Source organism: Leptinotarsa decemlineata, unplaced genomic scaffold (genome assembly GCF_025532065.1).
Source record: "Leptinotarsa decemlineata unplaced genomic scaffold, Ldec_3_MD MMD2_P_RNA_scaffold_2, whole genome shotgun sequence".
Classification (NCBI taxonomy): Eukaryota; Metazoa; Arthropoda; class Insecta; order Coleoptera; family Chrysomelidae; genus Leptinotarsa; species Leptinotarsa decemlineata.
Genome location: NW_027412529.1, coordinates 4,612,280 through 4,638,114, shown reverse-complemented (window position 1 = coordinate 4,638,114; position 25,835 = coordinate 4,612,280). Strand labels below are relative to the sequence as shown.

The window sequence follows — 25,835 nt, the reverse complement described above, 5'->3', positions numbered from 1 at the left end:
ATGCAATCAATCAAATCATTTTTAAACACAAAATTCAATAAATCTGAAGGAGACTTGTAATTTTTAAACATTTGAGGGTCGCTGTGCATTACGATTAATTCATTTTTCAGTTGAATTGTGAATTATATTTGCCCCATAACATTAAAAGTTCCTTGTAATTGCCGCGATTAATCGAATCTTCGGTTTCATCGTGTCCGCGAAAAGCTAATTCTTGGGAACCCAAATAAATCGTAATATCGATAAGTCTTTTTAAATTCGACCGATTTTCCCTAACCTTATTATTAAAAGAAATTATAGTCTCTTTTTGAGCTCTATCTGAAGCTGTTGCTATATTTTGTTTGCTAAACAATTTTAATTTACAAGACGAAAATATATGCTCCTTAGATTTAAAATCTCTTTCTGTAAAACGAAGAATTTTTTTTAAATCGGAGTATCCTAGTTTAGACCACGTTTGGTAATCGGAAAATAAAACACAGGGCCAACAAAAAAGTTTTTCTCGTTTAATGGAGCCGGTTAACCAATCAAATTTATCGTACCAACTGTACAGAATCCTCGATTTTGTCGATTATCTGACGCTTTAATTGAAATCAAATTTGGTTCCTTCACAGAGTTTTGATAATGTAAAATGTATTATCATAAGATAAATAATTAAAATTATTTGTCGACAACCAATCGACCATATCGTCAGATTTTTTAATTTCGTCCAACTTATCCATAATAAATGAAAAAAACTTACCGAAAAGTGAAAACCTGAAAACACCTTGAAATTGAAAGAAAACACTTTAAAAACACATTAAAAATATTGCTAAAAAGCACTGCTATAATACAATACTGCCTGTTTTATACACAAATAACAAATATTATCAAGAAACACTAAAACGATTTACCGAAATATTTTTCAGTCCCGATCCGTCACGGCATCCCGTCCGAATAATTGAATCAAAAACAAACGCAGCCATACACTAACGAAGACCAACTGGTGGCTAGCCTCCTCTAACGCTATAATTTCTGCAACTAAAATTACAAATCGGGACGTATGTCGTTGGCTGGATCGGTCTCGCGGAGCTTGTGTTTTTTAAAGCGGTCGGAGACTTGGCTCCTTTGTAACGTATGAACGTATGGCATTTATTATTTCGGGTTGATGGTTTCTTCGTTATTCGTTCGTGGGCGGTGCGGTTTGTTGATGCAGGATACAGTGTGGTACGTACTACGTAGTGAGTGATAGTGTTTTTTTAGGCACATTATGTATTTATATTGAAAATTAATGGTAAAGTAACGATACCCAAGCATTTTTAGAAAAAAATAATCATAATTATTTCTCAATATCTTTTAATTTATTGCGATGAATAGCCTCAAATTTTATGGGGAGGCTAAGACTCCCTTGCCTCCTCTGACGAGCCGCCGCTGCATATCATGGCATCAATAGGCCTTTCAAACGAAATAAACAAATCGATGTTATATCACACATATTTTATTTTATTGAAATTCATAAATAGGAAGCGCTCAGTGAAAGACCCGTTATTAGGAATCGATATGCTAATTGAATACGCCCTCTGCTTCTGCTAGTCCACTAGTTGAAACCAAAGCCATAATCTGATGAAACCGAGGTTAGGTCTACACTGTTCTTTCTGATGTTGAATGCTTTATAATCTTCATTCATCATTGATAATTATAGATTGAGACTGCCTCAGATCTGATAGACTGTGCCACTTTTCTATATCCTTTTAAAATTGTTTATACGTACTCATCCTCCATGGGAGACTCGTAGTAACCGGACGAGGAATACCGGACGCTCCTCTCGTCGTCGGAGAGGACGCTTCCCTTTCTGGAGGTTCTCGAAGGCACTGTGGATCTATCCAAGATGTCCGGGGTGGATCCTCCCACGCTGTAACTGCCGCAAGAAGAGCTGCTGTCTTCGGACGGAGTGGAACGGCCGGTGCGAATTTGAGGCACTGGGGTATTGCAAAGGCTACGGGAATCGGTTATGGATGCGGAGGGCGAGAAGGACGGCACGACCATGTCATCACCGAGCAGGTCTATGCCTCTGGTGCTTTCGAAGCTGGAACCCTCGTTCAGTTGGGCTTGGAGATTGTTGAACATTTCCATTCCCTGGAAGAAGAGATTTCAATCAATGCTCAGCAATCGCTACCAGGTTATTATCATTCAATGAACGTAAGACGGCATAGCTGTTCAAAGTTATCAAATCAGTTTCAATAACTGCTCAGAACGTTATTAAATACGTTAATTGCTGACACAAATGAAACGCCTCAGGCAGGTCGTTATAGTAGGAAAATGTTGGCATCCCTACAGTGTCCTTACAATGTTTTATTATGATTTCCCTCAAATGACTACAAATTCATTGAGTAATGTTCTTGAAGGATTTTTGACGTTTCAATAAGACGTATTGGCAGAGAAAATTTGATGCGCTTTCAGATGAGTTCAAGCACATAAATGTCTTCGGCAAAGGATCCCAAACTAAAAGGGTTTAGTATTTTTAACAGAACACGCATACGAGCGTGGTCTAAAAAGTTTTTGACCTCAACATGAAGATAGCAGCACTCGTAAATAAAAGTTAGTGGCACTATTTTAGGGGTTCGGAAAAAATTCCAAAAATCCACGGCCTTCGAAACTGAAAAATAGTGACACCGAAAACCTCGGCCGCGAAAACCTTTACCATTTTGTCAAAAACCTCTACGGGGAGGACATATGAAAATTATATAATCAACTCGACAACAGTGTTGGAGGAAGTATTAAATAATGACGGACGCAGCTCCAGTCGATGGTCGTGGTGGTAGAGCGATTGCAGCCATAATGAGGATTTCACAATTCTTCAAGCAGACAAGAGAAATATCACGATGATTCTGAAAACTGCAGAGTACAATAGCAAAATTGAAGAACTATTAGACCCTGCAAACTACCGCAAATTCATACGGGATCCAACAAATCAAGGTTGATAAACATTAAGGAAGAAATACCAAAAATCCATGGCCTTCGAACCTGAAAAAAAAAATAGTGACACTGAAAACCTCGACGCGAAAGCCTTAATCATTTTGTCAAAAGCTAGTGAATTTCGTTGTTCATCTGTTGACAGTTACTCACCAAAGTTTCAGCCAGTTTGGACGCGCAGTTGTTTGAGTGAGTTGATGTGAGTGGTTTTATGGAATTGGACAAAAAAGTGAGAGAGACAGCAGAGGTTATGAACGTGTCAGAAGAACGCTTTTGTCACATATTATCAACATTTAGGCATGAGAAAGCTGTCCGCGCATTGGGCGCCGCTCACGTTACACCGACTATTCACTTTTGATGAACAAATATATGGACGGACTACAGAGATGAGTTCTTCGCTGGGAGGAGTTTGTAGAGTTAAGAGGAGACTATGTTGAAAAATAAAAAAATAACCTGGTTTGTATCTTTATTAGACCACCCTCATATAGAGCTACTCTGCCGTGGAACTGTACCTATATACCACCCAGCCAATCAGCCTTACATCCTTCCTGTTGAAAGGACTTGAGAGGATACTGGACGGACACATCAGGAGGGTAGCATTATATGCATCCCCTCTGAATAACCACCAGTATGCTTATCAAACCGACAAATCGACAGATTTAGCATCAAACAACCTTGTAGAGAAAATCTCCCAATCCCTTGACAACAAGAAGATTGCAGTTGCTGTATTTCTTGATATTGAAGGAGCATTTAACAATGCACTATCTAAATCTATAGGATTGTCTCTGGCTAGGAAAGGTATAGAATCGACCATAACTAGCTGGATCTATGCCATGCTGGTAAACAGAACTGCAACTACGGCTCTTCAAGGCGAGGCCATTAGGCCAAGTGATCATCTTCGAAAAGGAAGATTGAAATAATCAGTTTTATTCTTCCTCTTTGATCGAAACACGTGTCGAGGTGGTAAAAATAACGATTTGGTGTTGAGGAAAAAACTCCAGTAATATTCATTACTACACCAAAGGTTCCGAACAGTGCATCATAAGGTCTACATTGGAAAAGGTAGCTTGTAATATCCTCCAAAGTACGATGGATGTGATTCACAGTTGGTGCCTGAGGGAGAAGATGTATGTCATCCCCAGCAAAACTGTGATAATCCCCTTCACCAGGAGGAGAAAATTGGACGATCTAACGCCACTTTTCCTCAATGGTCAGGTCATTCCATTTGGAAGGGAGGTGAAATATCTTGGCATTGTCCTTGATAAAAGACTCACTTGGAAAAAGTTTTACACAAAGCCAGACTGTCCCTATAAACATGTTGAAGGATTTTTGGTAAAACTTGGGGTTTAGGTCCTAAACGAATTCATTAGATTTATGTGATGATTGTCAGACCAATGATCACTTATGGTGCAATTGCTTGGTGGCCGGAGGCCACAGAAAACGGCCTAGGCGAAGCCCTCTGGCTTACAGAGACAGCCTTGTCTGGCTATTCGTGGTGTCATCAGTACCACACCGTCAGCGGCCATGGAGATCCTTCTAGATCTACCTCCTCTCCACATTTTCAGGAGAGAGATGGACTACATACAAACGTGTGCACATTGCCAATTGCACAAATCAATTTAATGCGAGTGCAATAGACACTGGAAGTCACAGCATTCTGGAAATGACCTCTGACTTGATGTCTCCAACTGTCAACTACGAACTGCCTCATAAACTACTGTTCCCGAGTAGAGAGGACAGGAGAAGAAAATATTAAGAGCAGATAGTTGTTGGTTCACAGATGGATTAAAAACACCTTCCGGTTCTGGTGCAGGTGTTTTTAGTCGCAGAGCCAGGACCGAGATATCTACCTGTCTAGGAACCTTTGCGACTATATTTCAAAAGGAAATTTACGCTATTGAATTATGTGCGGAGAAATTGAAAGAATCCAACCTCATACACAAGTCAATAAAAATATTTTCGTACAGTCAAGAGGCGTTGGAAGCTTTTGGCTCCTACCGAGCAACGTCTAAATTGGTAGCAAATTGTCAAAAACGACTCTCCTCGATAGAAAGACTCAACATTTTGTCTCTGGTCTGGATTCCTGGCCATACTGGCCTGGAAAGCAATGAGGCCGCTGACTCCCTTGAAAAGGAGGGTGCTGCGAGCAGCTTCATCGGGCCAGAACCTGTCATTGGCATCGCTTTAGGCTTTGCCAAATAAACATTGGACACCTGGATCTCAAGAAGATTTATGGATTTCAGGCAGAATCTTCCAGGATTCACTCACTCCAAGGCGTTTATTCACCCTTCGAAGCTTGATACCAAATAGTTGTTGGAGTGCAGTAGGGATGAACTTCGATGTCCAACAGGCCTTCTTACAGGTCACTGTCATTTGAATCATCATATCCAGAGACTCGGACTGTCGGAGGACAGTATGTGAGGCCTCTGTTTGGAAAATTATGAAACAGCAGAACACATTCTTTGTGCCTGCCCCGAATCAGGTTCTTAAAGTTCGGCAGAGCCGTATTCTTACCATCTGATCTGAAAGACCACTCACCATACAAACTAATCGGCTTCGTTAGGAAGCTGGGTTTATTTGGTTGAGTGTGAATATGTGTTAGCCACAATAAACCCTTGAGGGTTGCGGTGGAGAGTCGAATAGACCCACTCACTTTAGACCTAACCTAACCCTCATATATGATAACTTAAAGTCCGGGTTGAACCGCATCTTGTGTTTTTAGTATTTTGACGTTCCGGCTTTGATTTTGAAGCCATTTTCAAAAATTTGTCACTACACCGAGGTCTTAGTCTGCCTACTCCTCAGGTAGTGAGACGCTGTAAGGTTTTTGTGACTCGACGCCAAGGACTCAATTTACATTCTCCCAAGGTCTCGTTGCTGGTCACCGCAAGGGTGAGATCCTTGCGACCCTACTTCCAGCAGTCTAATGGGATCTTTCAATTTTTCGTCTAGCTATCAACATGAACAGTCAAGAAAATGTAGAAGAATGTATAAATAATTTTGAAAAATGAAATATCAAACTCATGGTCGGACGATAGTCGGTTGATTAACGTGAGTGGTTCGTTCTAGTCATTCAGCCAACTACAATGTGAATTTGTTTGAGAGTCTGAAAAATGAGCAGAACAAAGTGGTTTATATCACGCAGTAACTTTTCAGAGTGAATTTGTCAGTTTGCCCTTTATTACACTCCAGCAGATTCTCTATTAATTTAGCTTTGTTTATTTCTCAGATTGTGAAAGGTTATGTACCCAAAAAAAAACAGAAAGAAAAAAAGGGGATTTGGTTCAATACCAACTATGAGATTTTCGATTTTCTCTGCATATTGTTTGCTAGGAATATCACTTTCAACGGTAAGACTTCTGAGGGTTGTCAATCGTAAGAGGGCGACAGCTGATTGACGGAACACAAATATATCAACACATTTTGAAACACGTTCAGAGCAGAAATTGAAAATATGCTAGAGTGAATACATTCAATGTAAGTGACTTACTTGCAATGACCCACTTTTTCGGGAACTGTCAGTTCCTGAATTGGCAGTGATGTAATCGTCAGTGGTCGTGCTCTCAGAAACGTCGGTATTGGTTTTACACGAGTCCGTCCTTGCCAGAAGAAGGTCCGGCACTACTGCCGGTAGAGGAGACTCAGCCGGTGACTCCGGAACCTACAGAAAACACTGTTTAGTGTTTTAACATATATTATATTTGAGGTTAACTAGTTTAGTGATCCAATAATTTTTCTGAAAAAAGGTTGATTGGGTAACAGGATCGATGTTTTCGTAAAATAACAATTGTGTTCTTGCCGACGTTTCGAATTTAATTAAATTCTTCTTCAGGGCTCTGTAACAATGAATTTTCATAAACGTACCTTCCACAAAACTCATTCGATTATTATCTTTTCAATTTCACAAGAAATAATGAGTTCTTAATTAAATTACTGACCGAAAAGTAATGTTTTCGTATTGATGATATTTCTATTTTAAAAACCATCAGAGATATTAGATACATATTTAGAAAAAATAAAAAACATTGCAACAACCAAATTTCCGAGAAAACACCAACACAAAACGAAATGAAACAAACGAATGGCTTTATCTGTGATTCTGAAAAGGTGGTGTCTGTTTTTTAATCAATGGCGGAAAGAAAAAGAATGAAAAAAGGGTAAATATGCAGTACTAAGGTCATCGGCATCTCTTCTCTTCGCATTTGAGGATATGTATCATTTCGCTCAAAAGTCTTTTTGATAAATATGGTTGAACATCTAGAATAGTTGGATGATCAAAATTAAAATGTGTCCATATTTTTTTACGTTCAACGAGAACTGTGGAACTTTTTATATTTAGTTTTTTAGTTTCTCATGTGTTCTGAAACTTGTATTTCAAGATACCGTCCGGTTTGACCAACATAGCATTTGCGACAGCTTCCACAGTTCAATTTGTACACTATATGGAATTGTATTGTGATGTTTTTGATTTTTGTTTTGAAAAACGAAACTTTCCAACTGTATTTTCATTTATATTTGAGGTTGAAGGTCTTCTTTGGCTTTGAGATAGTCAACGTTTCACAGACCTCAGTGGAAGGCATCTCATGAAAAACAAAGATTTTTCCCAATCCACACGTGGACTTTTTTAGGGCAATTTTAAAAATTTAAACTGCACTGCAGTTGAGATTTCTCACATTCCGCGTATTTCCTGACAAAGTACGAATTAGGGCGAGAGAAGCGCTATCCAAGAAGTACAATTTCTGTCACAAATAATGCAATCATACGAATCAAAAGCTCTGAGTTTCAACTAGTCTCATTTTCTAGTTATTAACTTTTTCCAAAAGTTTCGACCGTTTGAGTGTCATGTATTTTTGTAGCTCCATATTCCAATGAATATTTATTTTACAGTGTCGTATTATATAGTTATCGATAGAAAATTTTGTATTCTATACATTGATGCTGTTCATTTTTTTTCCAAATTTTGATTAATTGCCCTTTTTCAGCTCATTACTATATGATGTCGTTGAGCGATTTTCGGCCAATTTTCTCTACGAATTGAAATTAAAACCGAAACAGACCGAAAAATCAACCAGGCTTTTGGCAACATATTAGTATTAATGAACGCGCTGTTCGTCGTTGTTTTGCGAAATTTCGTTTCGGACATTTCAAATAAATAGATGGATTGTTAAAAATTCAACACTTGAAATGGAGAAAAACTATCAATATATTTAGGCCCCATTTTGTTGTAACATTCCAACGAAATAGCCTAACCAAAACAAAAGATTAACGATAATAGTGAAGTCGACATCAATAATAAGAACACAGAAAAATCCTAAACATGTTACCTTTTTCCACATAGGGATCGAATTCTGCACGGAAAGATATTGTCTGGAAAAGTGAACGGTAGGCGTATCCGTCTGCTTGGCCGTCGGTACGTCCAAAACTATTCTGGGATAGGTGGCGCTTTGGTCCGCGATTTCTTCGTCGAGGTTCTCCGTGTCAATGGAGGATCGCTGCTGGTGTTGGAGCATGAGTAAGTGTTTCCTTCTCGAAGACGGAGTTAAAGCCAACGTTGCTGAACCGGGAGAAGTCGCAGAGGTCATCTCGGAGCTGCTTAGAGCTGTTCCGTTGTCTGTGCCGGAATCGACTTGGAGCACCGTCACTTGGGATTCGTTCCAAATGCCATCCGATTGATCTCTGGAAAATGAAAAATTTATTTGAGGTAAAATATGTTGGAAGTTTATATCGCAAATATCCTCCCAGCAGCAGTTCTAACGAGTTGCTCGAAAAAATTGTTGAACACACCGAGTAGGGTACTCCGATTTGGATGTTTTTTCAATTGACTCATATGAATTTACCAAAAATCCCTGTGGGGTCAATACATACTTTTTCATCTAGAGAATCAGTGCACCAACGAAAGACATTGATATTTGATACAGTAAGCAATGAACCTGCTTTCGTAAACACTAGTTTTTCAGGACACCAACACATGATCTTTGAGAATTGAGAACCTCAAACCTCGATCTTATTCTATCAGAAACTCTCAGAAAGTCAGGAATAGTATAAAGTCAACCAGAGATCGAATAGATGGAAAAAGACCTAGGTCATACACAACAAATTAGAAAGGCAAGGAAATTAAGTGCATGGGATTAATACGAAGGTATCTAACTGAATACAACAATATCTGAGAATATCTGAGATATACTCAGGGAGAAATTGAACACACAAGATTAGATCTACAGGATGTTTCCGAAAGAACATCTTGTTTCCGTTAATAATCTGCAATTCTAGTTATTCGTAAAATAAATTTTTGCTGCGAACTGGTTTATTTTCAGCAAAAAACCCAGGAGACAGGCTATCGGAAATAAATTTTTAAATGGTAAACAAATAATAAGACAAAAATTTACATTGAAAATAAATTTTAAGGGTTTCGTTTTCCACCCCTTACAACCATGGGGTAAACCAAATGAATTTCTGATCAAGTGTCTTTTTGGTAGTACAAAACGTCACGTTAATTTCAGTATTGTAACTTTTTTAGTGTTTGTGAAAAAAATTGTTATACACATTTTATGTACCCCCTTTAAGGGGTTGTATCTTAACAAAGGATGCTCCAATGAAATTTCTTTATATGAAAGATCCTATCTTTTCTTCGATGACGAATCACCTCCTTAAATGTTTTACACTTATTTAGTTACACCCTGTATATCGCCTGAATAAGAAAATATTCATCCAGTGATGCTGAAAAAAGCCGAAATATCTATTGTGTGTATTGTAGAAAATCTAGCAGTAGATAATACAACGAAGAGATATTTAGCTCCTTATATTTTCTGAAGGGAACTAGATAACAGGAAACAAGCAATTCATGTCGAACCAAAGAGTATTATGAAAAGAGGAGTGAGAATGCAAATGAATAGTAATTCACGGCACAATACCGACCATCTACAACTCGAGTAAGCAACTGTCATGCGTAGCCGTTTACAAGAATGCCTATTCCTGTAGCTCAATTTACTTCGGAGTTACCAAACGCAGCATCATCACCAGAATACAAGAACACAGGTGTAGCTGCCGCCTTTTCCAAGTGGAGAGACTGCAATAGCTAAACATGTTCTGGCAGAAAAAGAACACGAAAGGCTGTCTTGCCTAATACAACGCATTACAAGGCACGGCTACGTAGGGAAACCATTGAGATCTATGAGCATCCCAACAACTTTAACAGAAAAATAGGAGATGTACGAGCCAAACGTGATATCCAGAACTCCAGAACGCCAAAAATGGATAAGAAGACAACTCTGATCGACATCTGACCAGCATCAACAACGTGAAACAATAAGACCTAATGCGAACCAATTAGGAGTGAGTATATGGACATTCTACCCCCACCACCTCTTCCTAGTATAAATACGAGTGGAGACGGGGTTTCACAGCCACTCGTTCCTGAGACCTTGACAGACTACCGTCGTCATCGCAGTCAACTCATATATAATTTTCCTTTATTTTGAATATTTCAATATTGAATTCTACAAAAAGGATTTGAAGCTTTATATCTTCTATTAATTATTTGCGAGCGCTTTCGACAGTTGGTAGTACTGTCATCTCTCCTCAAAAAAGTTTGAGGAGTGCCATATATATATATATATATATATATATTGTTTTGAAATTAATGATTATCTTTTGTTCTTTCCTCAAAGCTTCTTTATTATTCACTTAAAACAAATTATTATGAAACATTATTGACATACAGGACTTTCCGACAGAAGAAATATATTTCGCTAAAAAAGCATACCTAATTCCCTATTTCAAGTACCTACTCTACGTGAAATTAATCAAAAGGTTTAACGTTCATCAAAGGTCTCCAATTTAAAATCCCGTATTCGACGAGGTATTTACCGAAGACTCCATCAATTCATCTCTGATCCCCGTTAAAAGTCTTTCTCCGAGAAAATTCATCAAAGTGTTCGGTAATTCCTACAGCTTACATTTACCTCTACGTGTTTCTATCTCATAAATAGAGGCGAACTTCCACCCAATTAATTTGTTGATTAACAACCTGGACCGTATCCCAAACATGTACTCTCATCCCGAATGTAATTGCTTCCCATTCCCATAATCAAGTTATCCTGTCCGTTGCCGGATGAAATTCAAAGGAAACGAAGTTTCTTCGTGGAATATCCCACGCGAATCCATTCTAATAGGGTTATATCAAATTATAGCCTCTACCTGGGTTAATTCCTTCCAAATTCAATCGATTAGTTTCGGACATGGCAGTTGGGGACTAACCCAATAGGAATTTTGGAAAATTGTTTGTTGAAGTTTATGTCAGTCATCAACTCTCAGAAGTTTTCATTCATAAAAGTTGTACGAAGTAAAGGGAAACAGAATGAGAGATTTCAACGTGGGATGCATAGCAAATGTGATGGATGGATTCATTAGTCACACTGTACTTCACAGTTACAGTAAACAGAGTACTGTATCGATACCACTGGAAACGGTTTTATAATGATCACAGAAAAAGCAGAATATACTTGCCCGCTAGAAAATATTTTTAGGTGCCTCCTTGGATATTGAGCAAGCATTCGATGTTCTTACAATCAATAATCCAGGCGTCGAAAAGAAGAGGATTGATGATACAAGCAGCAGGAAGATTGGTATAAACAACCTTATAGGAAAAACGGTAGTGCCACTCAAAGATGCCCTAAAGGGGTATCTTGTGCCCATTGTTATGTAATCTTGTGCTGGATGAGTTAATATGTCTTTTCGACAGAAGAGACACCAAATCGACCATATGATCATTCACCGGGATAGAGGGACCAAGACCTGTACAACTTCAAGGTGAAGAGATATAATTATCGAAAGGTTAAATAACTGGGAGAGATGCCGGATGCCAGACTGCCACCACTTAGAGATGATAAACAGAACTGGCCATACGTACTAATAAGGGCTGAAGTCAGGATGATGTACTGGCTATACTTAGTGGTGGTTGAACCCAATATAATATAAACTTTCTTGGTTTGGTGACCAAGGATGAAATAAGCGGCTGTCATTGCACTAATAAGGGTGGAAAGACTTGCTAGTTTGGAAATAATGACAGCAAAAAACCACACATGAGATCATTAGAGCACTTAACTTTCAAGTTAGGAACGTTTTAGGTTTCTGTTATGTCAATAACTCCCTCAAAAATATTCGACTTTCGAAAAAGGTTTCATCAAAAATGAGAAATTTGTTGAAATGAAACGAAAAAGAAAACAATAGGAAAAATTACTTTTGAGACTATTGTTTCGCTTAAATTGAAGGTTTTCATAAGTTATCCCCACTTTGGCCGAGCTAAATGTGTCGTTATTTCAGAATGTAAGCTGCTTCAAGGTTGATGGTGTCTCCCACTAGCTGTTATGAAGGACTCTAGATATTCTCAAAGTCCAGTAAACGAAGTTATTGGACCCTATACCAGGCTGTGATGAATTCTCTTCATTGTAGTGACATGTGTGTTTCACCAGTTTTGCGAAGTATCCGTTCGGTGGTACGGTATCCTGGTGGGCAGTGGCGTGACAGAGGGAGGGGGCCGCAGGGCCCGAGAGCCGGGGGGCCCGAGAGCCGGGGGCCCGAGAGCCGGGGACCCGAGAGCCGGGGGCCCAAGAGCCAGTGGCCCGAGAGCTCTGGGCCCTAGATCCGGGGCCTGAGAACTGGGAGAGCCCGAGAGCTGGGGGGCCCGAGAGCCGAGAGGGAGGGCGCGAACCGGTAAGCAGGAAAGGTCAAGAGGAAACCAACAAGAATTGGGCCTGCGAGACGAGTGGCGGGTCTCATATTAAATTTTATCATTTAATTATTGTATTGAAAATATGGCTGTAACGGTTTTTAACGTACTTTTTGTGTTGTAGAACCTTCTTTCACTTCATAGACAAAAGGAAAGGGAAGATTTTGGAGTCAATTCTTGATTGGCGATGGTGGCGGATAATTTGGCAAGCGCGGCAGAATCGTGAAACATTCCGTTCCGGCAATTTGGTGAGAATTGACTAAGGATGACAGGCGTCTGCGTTGTTTACATCGGCTGAATGGCCAGTAGATATTACAGTACTTTCTGTTCTGTTTCGTGTTTCTATATCTTATTTTACCTCAAGATTCATCGTTACTGAAGGCATATATTTGTAATGTAGGTCAACGATTGAAATTCATACAAAGATAAAATTTACAAAAATGCAGTATTTTAGCCTGTGAAAATAGGACGGAAATCTTCGAATCAAATCCACTTTGGAGTTAATTAAAACCATTTTTGAAAACTAATTAACCCAGTAAATTATTTTAAAAATGTATTATGAACAAAACACCAAGCCTCTTATTGATAAAAAACATTCCGATACGCATTAAAAACTAATAACATTAGTTTCAAACTATTCATTTACATTCACTGATATTGATTATGGTGGGACAATGAAATAACTAAAAACACTGTGGGATGAATGTAGGCGAAGAAAAAGTTGTCAATAGAACAATAAAATCCTATTCCCAAGATAATACAAATGTTATAGCAGAGAGCCGATCACAGCCGCGAAGCTACCTGCTTATTTGAAGGTCGCGTATGTTTGTGATGTAATTTTATAATCGAAACATGATTGAAACAGTAAATACACCATTTTATGCAACCCTCATCTATATGACGAAACTGTTTGATTATGTTATATCAGTTGTTCGAAAATAACTAGTGGGGGGCCCGAAAATGGGTTTGCGGGGGGGCCCAAAAATATCTGTTACGCCACTGCTGGTGGGTTGACGTGGGTGATTTTCTTCACTGGCTCAATCAACTGCTATATGAATCGGTGGTTCGAAGCGCAAGGGCGGACGATCGATTTTCACTTTCTATCGGTCAACCATTGTTAGGAATCACACATTACAAGGTAAGACCTCGTTAGTTCTTAGCTCGCCCAAGTTTCGACTTTTGAAAGTTATCGTTCGTAGGGGAGCAACAGCCGCCGGTTAACGGAAAAACAAATTTTAAGAGACAAACAGATGTTGAAGATTTGTCGACCTTATTCATTGATACTTCATTTGGTGTTGCGGATGAGAATTGCCCCTTTGATTGAAGTTTTGTCGATTCTTCTAACATAAGGTAATTTATGGTGATTGAGTTTGAAATGAATGAGAAAAAAAGTGTTGTTGTTCTCATTATGTCTCTGCTATTTCCTTACTTCACATTTTGCCTGGTTTGTTAATAGTGGTCTGTTATTTCATCTTTGATCACCAAATTAAATATGCATATGTTATCCCTATTCATTGTAAGTGTTGGTTGCTGGTCAGTCTGGATGTAAAACATAATTTCAACTCATACAATACTCACCTGGCATCATTCGCTAGAGAATCATTAGAAGTAAATGGCGAAGATTTCTTTTCCGGCAAAAAACTAATGGAAGGAACAATACATTCATCTCGCAGCCATCTCTCCATATCAATCCTTCCCTCCTCTTTGGAATTCTGATTATCCAGCAGCATTTTGTTGTAAATCAAGTGCTCGTGGAAGTCCTCGTCGATCGAGTCCTGCCCGTACATTCCTGTGTCCAGAGAAGAGTAGACGTTCTCCTCTAGCGGTTTGCAAATCCCTTCGTTTTGGATCGGAGAATTCTGAAAATAGGGAGTGAACGGCTTGTGCTCTTCCTCAGTGTTGATGTTGTCGTGGCTCACAGAGTGGAGAGGCTTCTCTGGAACGACACAGTCATCAGGTTTCTTGTGTTTGCGTTGGTCCAAGAGAATCTCCCGTCCGACAGAGCTTTAATCAGCGCCCTCTTCGTAACTTTTTCCAAAGGGAGAGGCAACTGAGGCTTGAAGTCGATGAAGATCTCCTTCTTCGAGCCTGCGGAGCCTTCGGATTCCTGGTTCGACAGGGAAGAGGTTTCGCTCTCCACAGGTCGCGGGGCTTCTTCCTGGAACATTAAGGGTGGCGTGGGGTTGAGGATGAAGGGAGACCTTGGAGGTTCGTCGGACTGGGTTCGTTGTAACGGTTCATGGTCTAAGATGGGCTCGAAATGGTGGTACTCCACGTTGTTGGGCGAGATTCCGAACTTGTTGCCGGCCTCCGAGTAAGATTTTGTTAGCTTCCTACCGTTCAGGACTAAGCCGTTGGTCTGGGCGCCCTGAGAAACCACTCGCACCTTGAATTATAACAATAATGGTCATTTATATAATTACATCAAGTATCCACGAAAGTATAATCAGAAAATCTGTTAGGTTGCGTGAAATTCACTCAGATGGATATGTTTGGAAATGTCACTCTACAAAAAATAACTTTCAGCTAGATCAAACGAGAATCGAAACAGTGGTACTTCTGTTCAGTACCTAACACTATCTAAGGTGTATCGCTGGCTAACAGATCACAGTATGGATACCAAGTTTCAGATCAAGCAGCATATGTTTGAAAGGAAAAGCAGGTACTTTCAGCTGAGCTACTACATCTCTTGAACCAGTCTATTTATTCCTCCAGCAGAAGGTGAACAAAAAAGTGGAATGATGAGCAGGGAATGATAATTATAACAAGATGAATCAACGGGAAAGGGATCAATATAAGCTCATCCAAATTGATAAACTCAAGAATTTCGAGTTGAAGAGGGGGGTGAATATCTTCTACTGATATTAGATACCATACTGAAAGTTGAACTAGATAGTTGAGAAAACGGCTATTGTTGTGGTCGGCTACAAAAGTATAATAACTTAGATGTTGATTCTATGTCGTCATATCCTCCAACAGCTTCTAGCAGATTTCTGACCTATATCCACAGTATGTAAAGAAAGGCGGAGGTAGCACATCTACGAAAAAACGTAGGAGCTGAAGTTGCATAATGAACAATTTACTGATAATCGAGTCCAAAACGTATGTGAATATATAGGGTGTTAATTAAGTATGTACCATAAATTCAACAGACGATTCTTTAGGTAATTTTAAGACGAACTGTTCATGTAAACATGGGTCCGCAAATCCTTCGTTCTCAAGATACAGGGTGTTAAAATAAAAATTAAAAAAAAGTTATTCGTAAATATCTCAAATATCCTTTACCTAATTCTGTTGTGATTTGGCAATGGTATTTATAACATTAACGAGCTAGATTAGCCCTAACGTGATTCAATTTATTAAGTCCAGTGGCGTCTCAAGCAGGATTTGAACGAATATTTTTGACTTAAAAATGTACACCACTGACTTTTGTGCAATTTTTATCATTTCTTCGGATTGAGCAATTAGAAATACAACTTTTTTTGTCTCTTGAATTTTTTTCGTATCTTGCTTAGTTTTTAAAAAAAAACTTGACCTAATTGCTTATTCCTGGACCTCACAAGGAATAATATGGGGAATTAAATGTTTCTTTTGGAAATTATTATTTTTACAATTTTTCATTACTAATTATGTAACAATAACAACAAATATTAAATAACATTAACATCTAGATTAACGAATTGCACTAAATTAAGTGTTGGGAATGACCTCCTTCGGCTTCAATATAACCGTCTAGCGCCGCATCATTGAATTTTGCACTCTTCTGAAAATACCATAAATAATAATCAAGGGTTGCCTTGGAAAATGATTGCAGCATTTAATAAACAACTTGACAGTTGTTGTCAACTTAAAAGCTTTTAAGTTATAATTGTTATAAAAAGTGTGTTTAGTGATTATTTTTCGAACCATTTTTGTAAAACATGGTTCAATTTACTAACAGTGAAATGGCAGATATGCATTTCTGTTATGGAATGGCTCATGGAAACTCGAATGCTGCAAGACGCATTTACCATGAAAGATTTCCTCAGCGTGTAGTTCCTAATTGAAGAACTTTTGTACGTCTCCATGTACGACTTTCTGAACCAGTCAGCTTTAAAAGATCGACGGTTGTCATTGGGAGGCCTGCAACGGTACTAACAGTTCAAATTGAAGGAGCTGTTTTGAATGAGATTGAAGTAAATCCTCATACCAGTACTCGGAAAATAGCTGAAGAACTGAATATTACCCATGTCACAGTGTGGCAGATTTTAATAGCCCAGCAGCTATATCCCTATCACATGCAACGTGTGCAAGCTCTATAGCCCAGAGATTTGCCTGTAAGACTAGCTTTTTCTAATTGGTTACGCGGTAAAATAAGAAGAAATCCAGGTTTCCCAAGTCGAATATTGTTTACAGATGAAGCTTGTTTTTCTCTCAATTCAATTATTAACTTCCACAACAATCACATTTGGGCCGAAAACAATCCACAAGCCTTGATAGAAAATAATTTTCAAGAACAGTTTTCTTTTAATATTTGGGTTGGAATTGTCGGTGACCATCTCATTGGGTCTCGCTTCCTCCCACCTAGACTTAATGGAGAAGAATACCGAAGGTTTTTAGAATTTGTTTTACCTGGACTTTTAGAAGTAATTCCAGTCATGGAAAGATTCCGTATGTGGTACATGCACGATGGTGCTCCATCACACTTGAATGTAGTGGCACGGCAATTTTTGGATGAAAATTACCATAATCGCTGGATTGGGAGAGCAGGCCCACACCCATGGCCACCTCACTCGCCCGAAATGAATCCCTCAGATTATTTTCTCTGGGGACACCTTAAAGCGTTGGTATACAAAACTGCTATTTAAAGTGAAGAGGATTTACGGAATAAAATCTTTAATTCATGTGACATAATGAAAAATACGCCAGGTATTTTCAGAAGAGTGCGAAATTTAATGATGCAGCGCTAGACGGTTGTATTGAAGCCGAAGGAGGCCATTTCCAACACTTAATTTAGTGCAAGAGTGAGTCAATTCAGACATGAACATTTATCGAGGTATGAGAATCCAGCAGAAGAGATTCTGAAATATGTGAGGTAACGAATATATTCAAGAACACATGAGATCAAAGTCTATAGGCAGTTATAATATCATAGTTAACCGCTGGATCAAAATGCATACGTTTTACACTTAACCGCTTGGTCAAAATGCATACGTTTCTTCTGAGAAGAATATGAAAACCCTGTAAAATGCAGATGAAATCAATTTGAGGTGTCAACGAAATAAGTGGATCAATATTGATGAACCCAAGACTGAAAAGATAGGCAGTGTTGGTATGTTGAAATTATTAAACAAAGTCGATAGAGTCATAGAATTTATTTTTGTTTTGTTGACCTGTTGTGTTCACAAGGATCCACTAGAGTTCATAAATGATTTCGTTTGGTATAAAAAAATTGTCTTTCACGGCTGAAGTCACGATCGCAGAGAACAAATTCCGATCTAGTTGGCCGTGGTTGAATGGAATCTGAAGTAGCAAACATTTTGTAGCAGACGGAGCGTTTGGCACTTGTACTTGGTACTTCAGAAACCTCTCGTGTACCACGAAACCTTTGATATTTGGTTCCATTCCACCACGACCCACCTGTCCAGATTCAGTCCATTAACCTACAGTGTAGGTGAGTTGAGACTGGCCTGAACAAATTGTTCTTTCAGTTAATATGATTTCCAGCCAGTCTTCAAGTATGCCCACGGAATATATGTAAAAGTTCACAAAATCACTTATTGCTAGCTACTCAAGAGGAATAGGAGTGCTTGAGTCAATAAATGTGCTACTCATAGATGAACCAGTATTCTGGATTACTTACCTTCTGTAATGACCTTGGACTTAAGTTAATGTGGGTTAGAGGTAGTGGTTTTCGGGCTAAACCAATTTCTGTTTGAGTTGCTTGCGTTTTCATCGATGCTCGTTTTATTTTATCTGAAAAAAACAATTTTCATATCTTTGGAATGACTTGTGTTGAGGTTAAAGAAATCTAAAATTTCAGATAATTCGTAATATTCAATTTAAAAATATAATATTGTGGTTGTTGAGAAATACTAACCTGACAAGATTTCATGTTCCGGTTGTTTTGTAATAGGTTGTATTTCAGTTTTTCTCACATCCAACAGTCTTTCTTGACTTTTCGTTATCCTACTCAGTTGACTTGTAGATGAGCTCAACGAGGAAATGGCATCATCAAAAGACGCCATGGTATGGGATCTTGCGAAACTGACATGCTTTTTACTGAAAATGTAAAATATTATTTTTCAGATTCCAGTGTATAGCCCGTCCCAAACAATGATGAAGATATAAATATTTCGAAATTGAAGAAGTGAAGAGGTACAGCTGTCGGGAGAAGTCAAATACCCGGGAGTCATACAAAATCCTAGGCTGACATGGATCAAACATTTGCGCCTATGCGCCTATGGTAAGAAGTGGGAGCTGAAGCCAGACGCGATGTATTGACTCCATACCACGGTGATTAAACCCATGGTAACATGCACATATGGTCTGTTGAGCAAACTTGAAACAAACTACGGTTAATAGCAACCTGAGCAAACTTTTTAATGAATAATATACAGAAGAAAGTAATACAAATCATGAAATTATGAAACAACAAAAATTAATTGGCGCTCCGGGGCGACTTCATTCAGCTGCAGGAAAACCCGGAAAAACCTGCAGCACCACATCATCTGAAGTTCTTGATCTGCCAAAGCCCTCTCTTTTATAAAACAAAATGTATGGTGTCTCCAGAGGCTCCAATAAATTCAAGACATCGTCAAAACACTTTGTGATACGACTATCGTCAAACTTAAACCAGTTCGTTTCATCTTTGACCAATGCGTAATGATGACCAGATTCAACGCCAGAACCACAGTGAAAATATCTGCATGAAGATTATAATAGTGGTCTGCTAGATTGAAGTGTTCATCTATTTGGAACTTTCCGTCAGAGAATGAGTCATGTTTGAAGAACATCAGTGTTATTAATAGATTGACTGGTGCCTCAGATATACTTGTTTTCTTATAACAGTCAGTTAGTTTGGCGCATGTTTGGCAATACAGTCGATCATCACCTGTTAAAAGTTCCATTTTCAGATGATTTAACAATAAGCTTTGCACGGACTGGTTTTTGCTACCTCTTGAACATTTACTACAAAGTAGACAAGTGATAATTTTTCCAGCAAAAGATCTACAAACTGAAGACGAGATAGACTGTAAGGAATCACTCAATCCAGATCGGTCAGGAGTATTGATTCTGCTATATTTTTGCTCACGAGGAGTATTCAACAAGAACCCTAAGAATTCGGAGCAATCCTCTTGTTGTCCTAACGAGTATCTAGTGGACTTCAAAGACTCCAGGAAATCGGTTGGTGGGAAAGATAATATACAAGAAATCGCTTACACCCAGTACTCTGTGGTGGCTTACACTAAATTAAGTAAGTAGAAGAAATTGAAATATCTGGCCTGAAAATTTTTTGCCAAAAAATTATCCTATCAAATTTGTCTATTTCTAGTCATGTGTGTCGAAATAACCAATGAAACCATCATTACACTGATAACTACCCATGGATAGTTTTCACGGGTAGTTATCACTTATGTCATGACATTGCTAAGCAACCAACACAATAAAGTTGTTTGACATTTCAGTAATTCAATTTATTTCGAAAATGTCACTTCCTCGCTTTGGTGTTCAAAATGATGCGGCAATTGACAAAATCATTGAAGAAAATACACCAAAAAATACTGTCAATAGTAAAAAATACACTTGGAAAATATTTATGGAGTTTTGTGACGCTAGAAAATATGAATTGGATGGAAATCGTACTCTCGAAGAGCTTGCATTAATACTCAAGGATTGGGCGATTAATATGAGAAAAAAGGATAGCACAGAGTTTAAGAAGGCTACTGTTAAAACCGTATGTAATATAACAAGCAAATTATTACAAGAAAAGTATTACAAGGAGTATAATATCATGCTAGACCCCTTTAAAAGTGTTGCATTCAAACAAGCGCGGAATGCACGCGACGCAGCACGAAGAAATTTACAAACAGATCCCACTAAACGCAAAACAAGCTCAGTACCATTAACTTCAAATGAAATGAGTAAAATTATAAACTTTTGGGATGAAAATACCCCTATAGGACTCCTACGCAAATTTTATCACATAGCAGCGGTGGAATTGGCTTGGAGAGGTGGTGAAGGTGCTGCTTGCTTAGTTGATTATTTTCATATCGAAAAGGACAACAATGGATCTCCAACTAATGGGATAGAATATAATCCAATTTTCAGTAAAACCTGCCAAGGGGGTTCAAAGAACTGCGCCTTTAGCAAATGATTAGTTCAAAATAGTGATAACAATGCTTGTCCTGTCAGATTATTCATTAAATTATTATCAAAACGAGGCACAAATATCAAGACAAATAGACTATTTTTAAGGCCAAATCGTCACTGGAAGACAGGAAGCGATAACTGGTATGACAATATGCCTCTGGGTAGAAATATAATCAACGGATGGACGAAATCTTCTGCTGAAGCAATTGGCTTGGATACGAAACAGAGGAAAATAACCAATCACTCTAATAGAGCAACTGCAGTCAGTCAACTAGCTAAGAGTGGAGTTCAAGAACAGCAATTGTTGAAAATTACTGGGCACAATAATGGAAATTCCATAAAACCTTATTTGAATATTGATCAGGAACATCATAACCAAATAATCAATAGTATGCGTGGAAACACCTATGCAGTAACCGAGGCAAATACAGCAAGATCAACGGAATATCATTATACGAATTGTTCTTTTAATAACTGTGTGTTCAATAAATAATTTTGTTCGAATTGCAAAAAATTTTCTCACCGAATATCCCTCGAACATTGATAAATAACTCATAATTTTATCACAACTTCCTCAAGCACGTTATTTTAGGTAACATCCCTCCGCCTTCGGCGTCGGGATGTTACCAAATAACGTGCTTTCGAAAACTGTGATAAAATTATTTCGTTAGTTATCAATGTCCTTGGGATATTATAGCTGATAAGATCCGGGAATGGACGGCGGTGATTGTTCCTGGCTGAAGCTAATTATACTTCAGTCTTGCTATAAAGAAGAATTTACTTTTACGTGGTATTTACTGCTCAATATAGAATTTTGTACTCCATACATTGATCCTGTTCTTTTTTTCCAAATTCCAAATTTTTGTCTCTTTTCAACTTATTTTCAGCGATTTTTGGCCGATTTTTCTCTACAAATTCTAATTGAACCAAAGCGCTATCGAAAAAGCCAGGTATTTGGCAATGATAGTGTTGATAAACGCACTGTTCGACGTTGGTTTGCAAAATTTCGTTTCGGAGATGTTAGCCGTGAAGATGAGCCTGGAAGTGGTGGACCTACAATAATCCAGGACGAGGATTCGAGGACCCTGGTGAGATTGGCCCATCACAAACGGTGGCGAAAGAGCTGGACGTTAGCTCCTATGTGGTGTTTGATGGTATTTGAACGATGGGCTGATATTGTCTTTGCTTTTGCGCAATGAGAACGATCCTTTTTTGGATCGGATCGTTATGTGCGATGAAAAGTGGATCCTCTACTACAACAGAAAATGTTCAGGACAGCGGTTAGACACCAGGCACTTCCTGGTGGTGTGTGATTCACTATAACTGCAACTCAGTCAAAGTTACGCTCAGCCCCACCTGTGTCTCTTTCGAAAATTCTAAATATGCCGGGTTGTTCGAGAATTATTACATCAGGTTCCAAAGAGTTTCATCGGATTATATAAGCATTACCGCACAAGAGGCTGTGCGAATTCAGCTATCAAGATTGGTTTACTTGAAGTTGTATTGTCAGTGTAGTAGTGAAATAAAGTTGTGATCATTTGTGCAGTGAGCATGCTGAACTGAGTTCTTCGGCTGAATCCGTATAGCCTCCAAAAGAACTAATTCCCAATGGAGTCGGAGTAACGAACGCTACCCTTGTTACAAAATCGTGGGCAAGCCTTTTCGGACCCGAAAACGCCCATGTTTCGACTTATCCCGTCAACATTTTCGACAAAGTCGCTTTTGTCTGAGACGCCAAGAATTCCCCATACCCATATTCTCCCTTAAGCACTCTAGAAGGTCCGACCAGTTTGTTTATCCAGACTGTTATATGATGGGCGAGTTTCTATCTACATACACGATCGTTGGTAGGGCAGTGAGTTTGCAGCCAAGGTGTCTGATTAATCAAATCAATTGCTACATCAACTCGATTATACAAGCCCAGATCGCATGTCCACCACTTCACAACTTTTTGAACAGCCCGAGCTAAAATGTCTTGTCGAACGAAAGGAGGAAATCCAACCTGGTTGTAGTTGGAATGTGTCGTTTTGTGGATCAGTTTGATTACTTAAGCGGCCTACACACATGGGAACTGAACTTGGTTCGGCGAACCATGTTCTTGGTTCGTCACTCCCTACACACAATGGAGGGAGACGAAAAACGCTTCGCCACTTCACCAGTTTCATTCCAGCAGTTGGGATAACTCCTTCGAAGATTGCAGTTGCTTCTGTTGTATTCTATGCGTTTGGGGGTTTTACAAGAAAAAAAAAAGAGATCGCAATGGACCAAGCAGTGGCTTCGTTAGACAGAAGTGGTCTCACCTCAATCTCTAATATCATCTTAGGTAGAACAGTGCGGACGATTACACCAATTATTCAACAATGACTGAAACAGAATTCGATAATTTATTGGAACTTGTGACACCCTGCATATCAAAACAACTCACACAACTCGCTACCTGGCCACTGGAAGAAACTTGGAGGACGTGGTTTTCATTCGCCATATCATCACAAGCACTGAGGAAAACGGCGAACAACGGTTTCCCTCTTCCACACACACACGAACTTGGTGAACCCTGCCAGTGAACCGAACAAATTCTTTCCAACCCGAATTGTGACGATCTTGGTTCGTTAAACACCACACACTGGATAACAAATGACGAATATGGTTCGTGCGAACCAAGTTTGGCTAACCAGGTTCCCATTGTGTGTAGGCCCTTTAGCTTCCTACATTAGGACGAAAGACAGGAGAGAGGCTAAAAATGCCAAAAATTACCAAGCAGCTATAATTACCACTGACTTCATAAAATTTTGCATAACATGCGGAGCGCCTGTATCCAAGGTAGACAACAAGATGCAAAGGAGTTTCTAGGTTTTCTTTCGAGGGAACTCAATAATGAAATGTTTGAGCTAATGGACTTGGTTAAATGTTACACTGAAGATCAAAAATCTCAAATTGACTCTGCTTTGAGTAATGATTTAAGTAATGGATGGAACGTAATGGAATCAAATAATATAGGAGATTCAACTAGCAAGATCAACTTCAACCGGTACACCAATAAGTGACATATGTGGGGGGCAACTAAAGTCAAGCAATAATCGTACCGGAGACCACATTGTTGAGAATATCCAGCCTTTCCTCACCCTGCCGTTCAACATTGAGGAAGTACAGGCTGTCAGGCGCCCACGGTACTCGTCTCCAAAATTAGTTTAGAGGGGCTAACTTCGTCGGAAACTAACAAGAAGGTCGAAGCTTGGGAGCAAATATTGCTTTTCAAATTCCCGCTATCCTCATATTGTATCTGAAGTGTGTCTAAATATAACCACGATGGTTGCAAGAAGATTATCAAGGCTTTGGAGTTTGGATTCGATATTGGTATCGTTGGGAACACAGTCTCCAACAGAGAAGCAGTCGTCACCGTTCACCACGATGTCAACATTGGACGTGACCGATGCCTTCCACGTCGGCTACAACTGCTGACTGAGGTACCACGATTCTTTGGTCAAGACCGTGTGGAAAGTATACGTACTGAAGCCCCAGGGAACGCGACTTTTTTATTTACTGTTCTATAGGCGAAGCGATACGATCCGATCTAAATAACGCTCTCTAGGGGGTGAGGTTGCTATAGTTACAGAGTTTAGGGTCTGGGATCATACGGAATTTCTTTTTAAGTTTTCATCGAATGTAATTTTCTGTTGGTTTCAGTGGATTTTTCATTCTTTCATTTTGCTGTAATGTAACTTGAATGTACTTTATAAAATTAAAATTACTTACCCTGGTAAAGTTGAGGGTAACCTATTGATCGTATGTTCGTGGCAGTCGTTTTCCATTATAGACCTAGGCTTTTCCATTCTGACAGATTCATCATCGGAGGGCATCCAGGTGTAACGGCTGGGATCAACTACAACTTTTCTTCGGAAATAGGATGATTTCAAATCTTCGTCGTAATGATAAATGTCTGACATGATGGGCCCCCACGGATATCTGAAATACATTATACATTCACTTCGAAATTACCAATCATTTCGAAATCATCTTGGGAGTCGAAAGTATAGGGTCTTCCATCCATTAGGCGCTTTCTACCTTTAAATTTAAATGAAACGAAGTGACATGTTGGCTATGAGAACCGCTGTGGTTTGTAGCTTATTCGCATACATCTGCGACTTGAGAAAACTCTAGAAGAAAAAGTCCACCACATTGCGAATAGTCCTCTCAGGAGGATGATTATGGCGTCCGTGAAATGGGCGAAGCGCGCGGGATTGTTGAATGCTTGGTAGGTTGGTAGCCGGGCGGTTCGACGTGGGTGCTTTGTTCACTCTCTCTCAATAGAGCGATGTGCGAGTCGGTGGTTCAAGCTGCAGACTGAACGATGGATTTTCACTTGCTATCGTCTAACCCGTATTAGGAATCACACGTTAAAAGGTAAGACCTCGTTAGTTCATAGTTCGCACACGTTTCGCTTCTGAGGATTGTCGTTCGTAGGGGTGCGACAGCTGGTTAACGGAAAAAAGTATTTCCATGGTGATTTGGCAAAACAGACTAAATAAATGTCAAATAATTTGACACATGTAGCATCACAAGATAGCCGGTATCAATTGTCAAAGTTCGGAAGTCACTTTTGGAAGACCCTGTAGTATGTGGAAATCAATAACTGAAGAAGTGATGAAGCACGGTGTTCCGTAATATTACGAATTGTTTACTCCAACAGAAATTTGTACTTCACATTTATTTTTTAATGAAACTCATCTTGCCAAACACCAATTTGTTTGCCGAAATTGGGTTATATGAAATGAAAACTGAGAGCTGAAGTTTCAAAATTAGGTATCTTCTG

The 25,835-nt window shown here is 39.0% G+C and overlaps 1 protein-coding gene across 1 annotated transcript in view; it reads right to left on the bottom strand.

Moving 5' to 3' along the window:
• Positions 1-25,835, bottom strand: part of LOC111517445 (uncharacterized) — an 86,793-nt gene that overhangs the window by 42,360 nt on the left and 18,598 nt on the right. Inside the window, 8 exon segments of the mRNA XM_074181940.1 lie at positions 1,745-2,109; positions 6,437-6,607; positions 8,271-8,622; positions 14,252-14,663; positions 14,666-15,059; positions 18,516-18,628; positions 18,753-18,934; positions 24,779-24,988. Coding sequence (XP_074038041.1) covers positions 1,745-2,109; positions 6,437-6,607; positions 8,271-8,622; positions 14,252-14,663; positions 14,666-15,059; positions 18,516-18,628; positions 18,753-18,934; positions 24,779-24,988 — 2,199 coding nt within the window.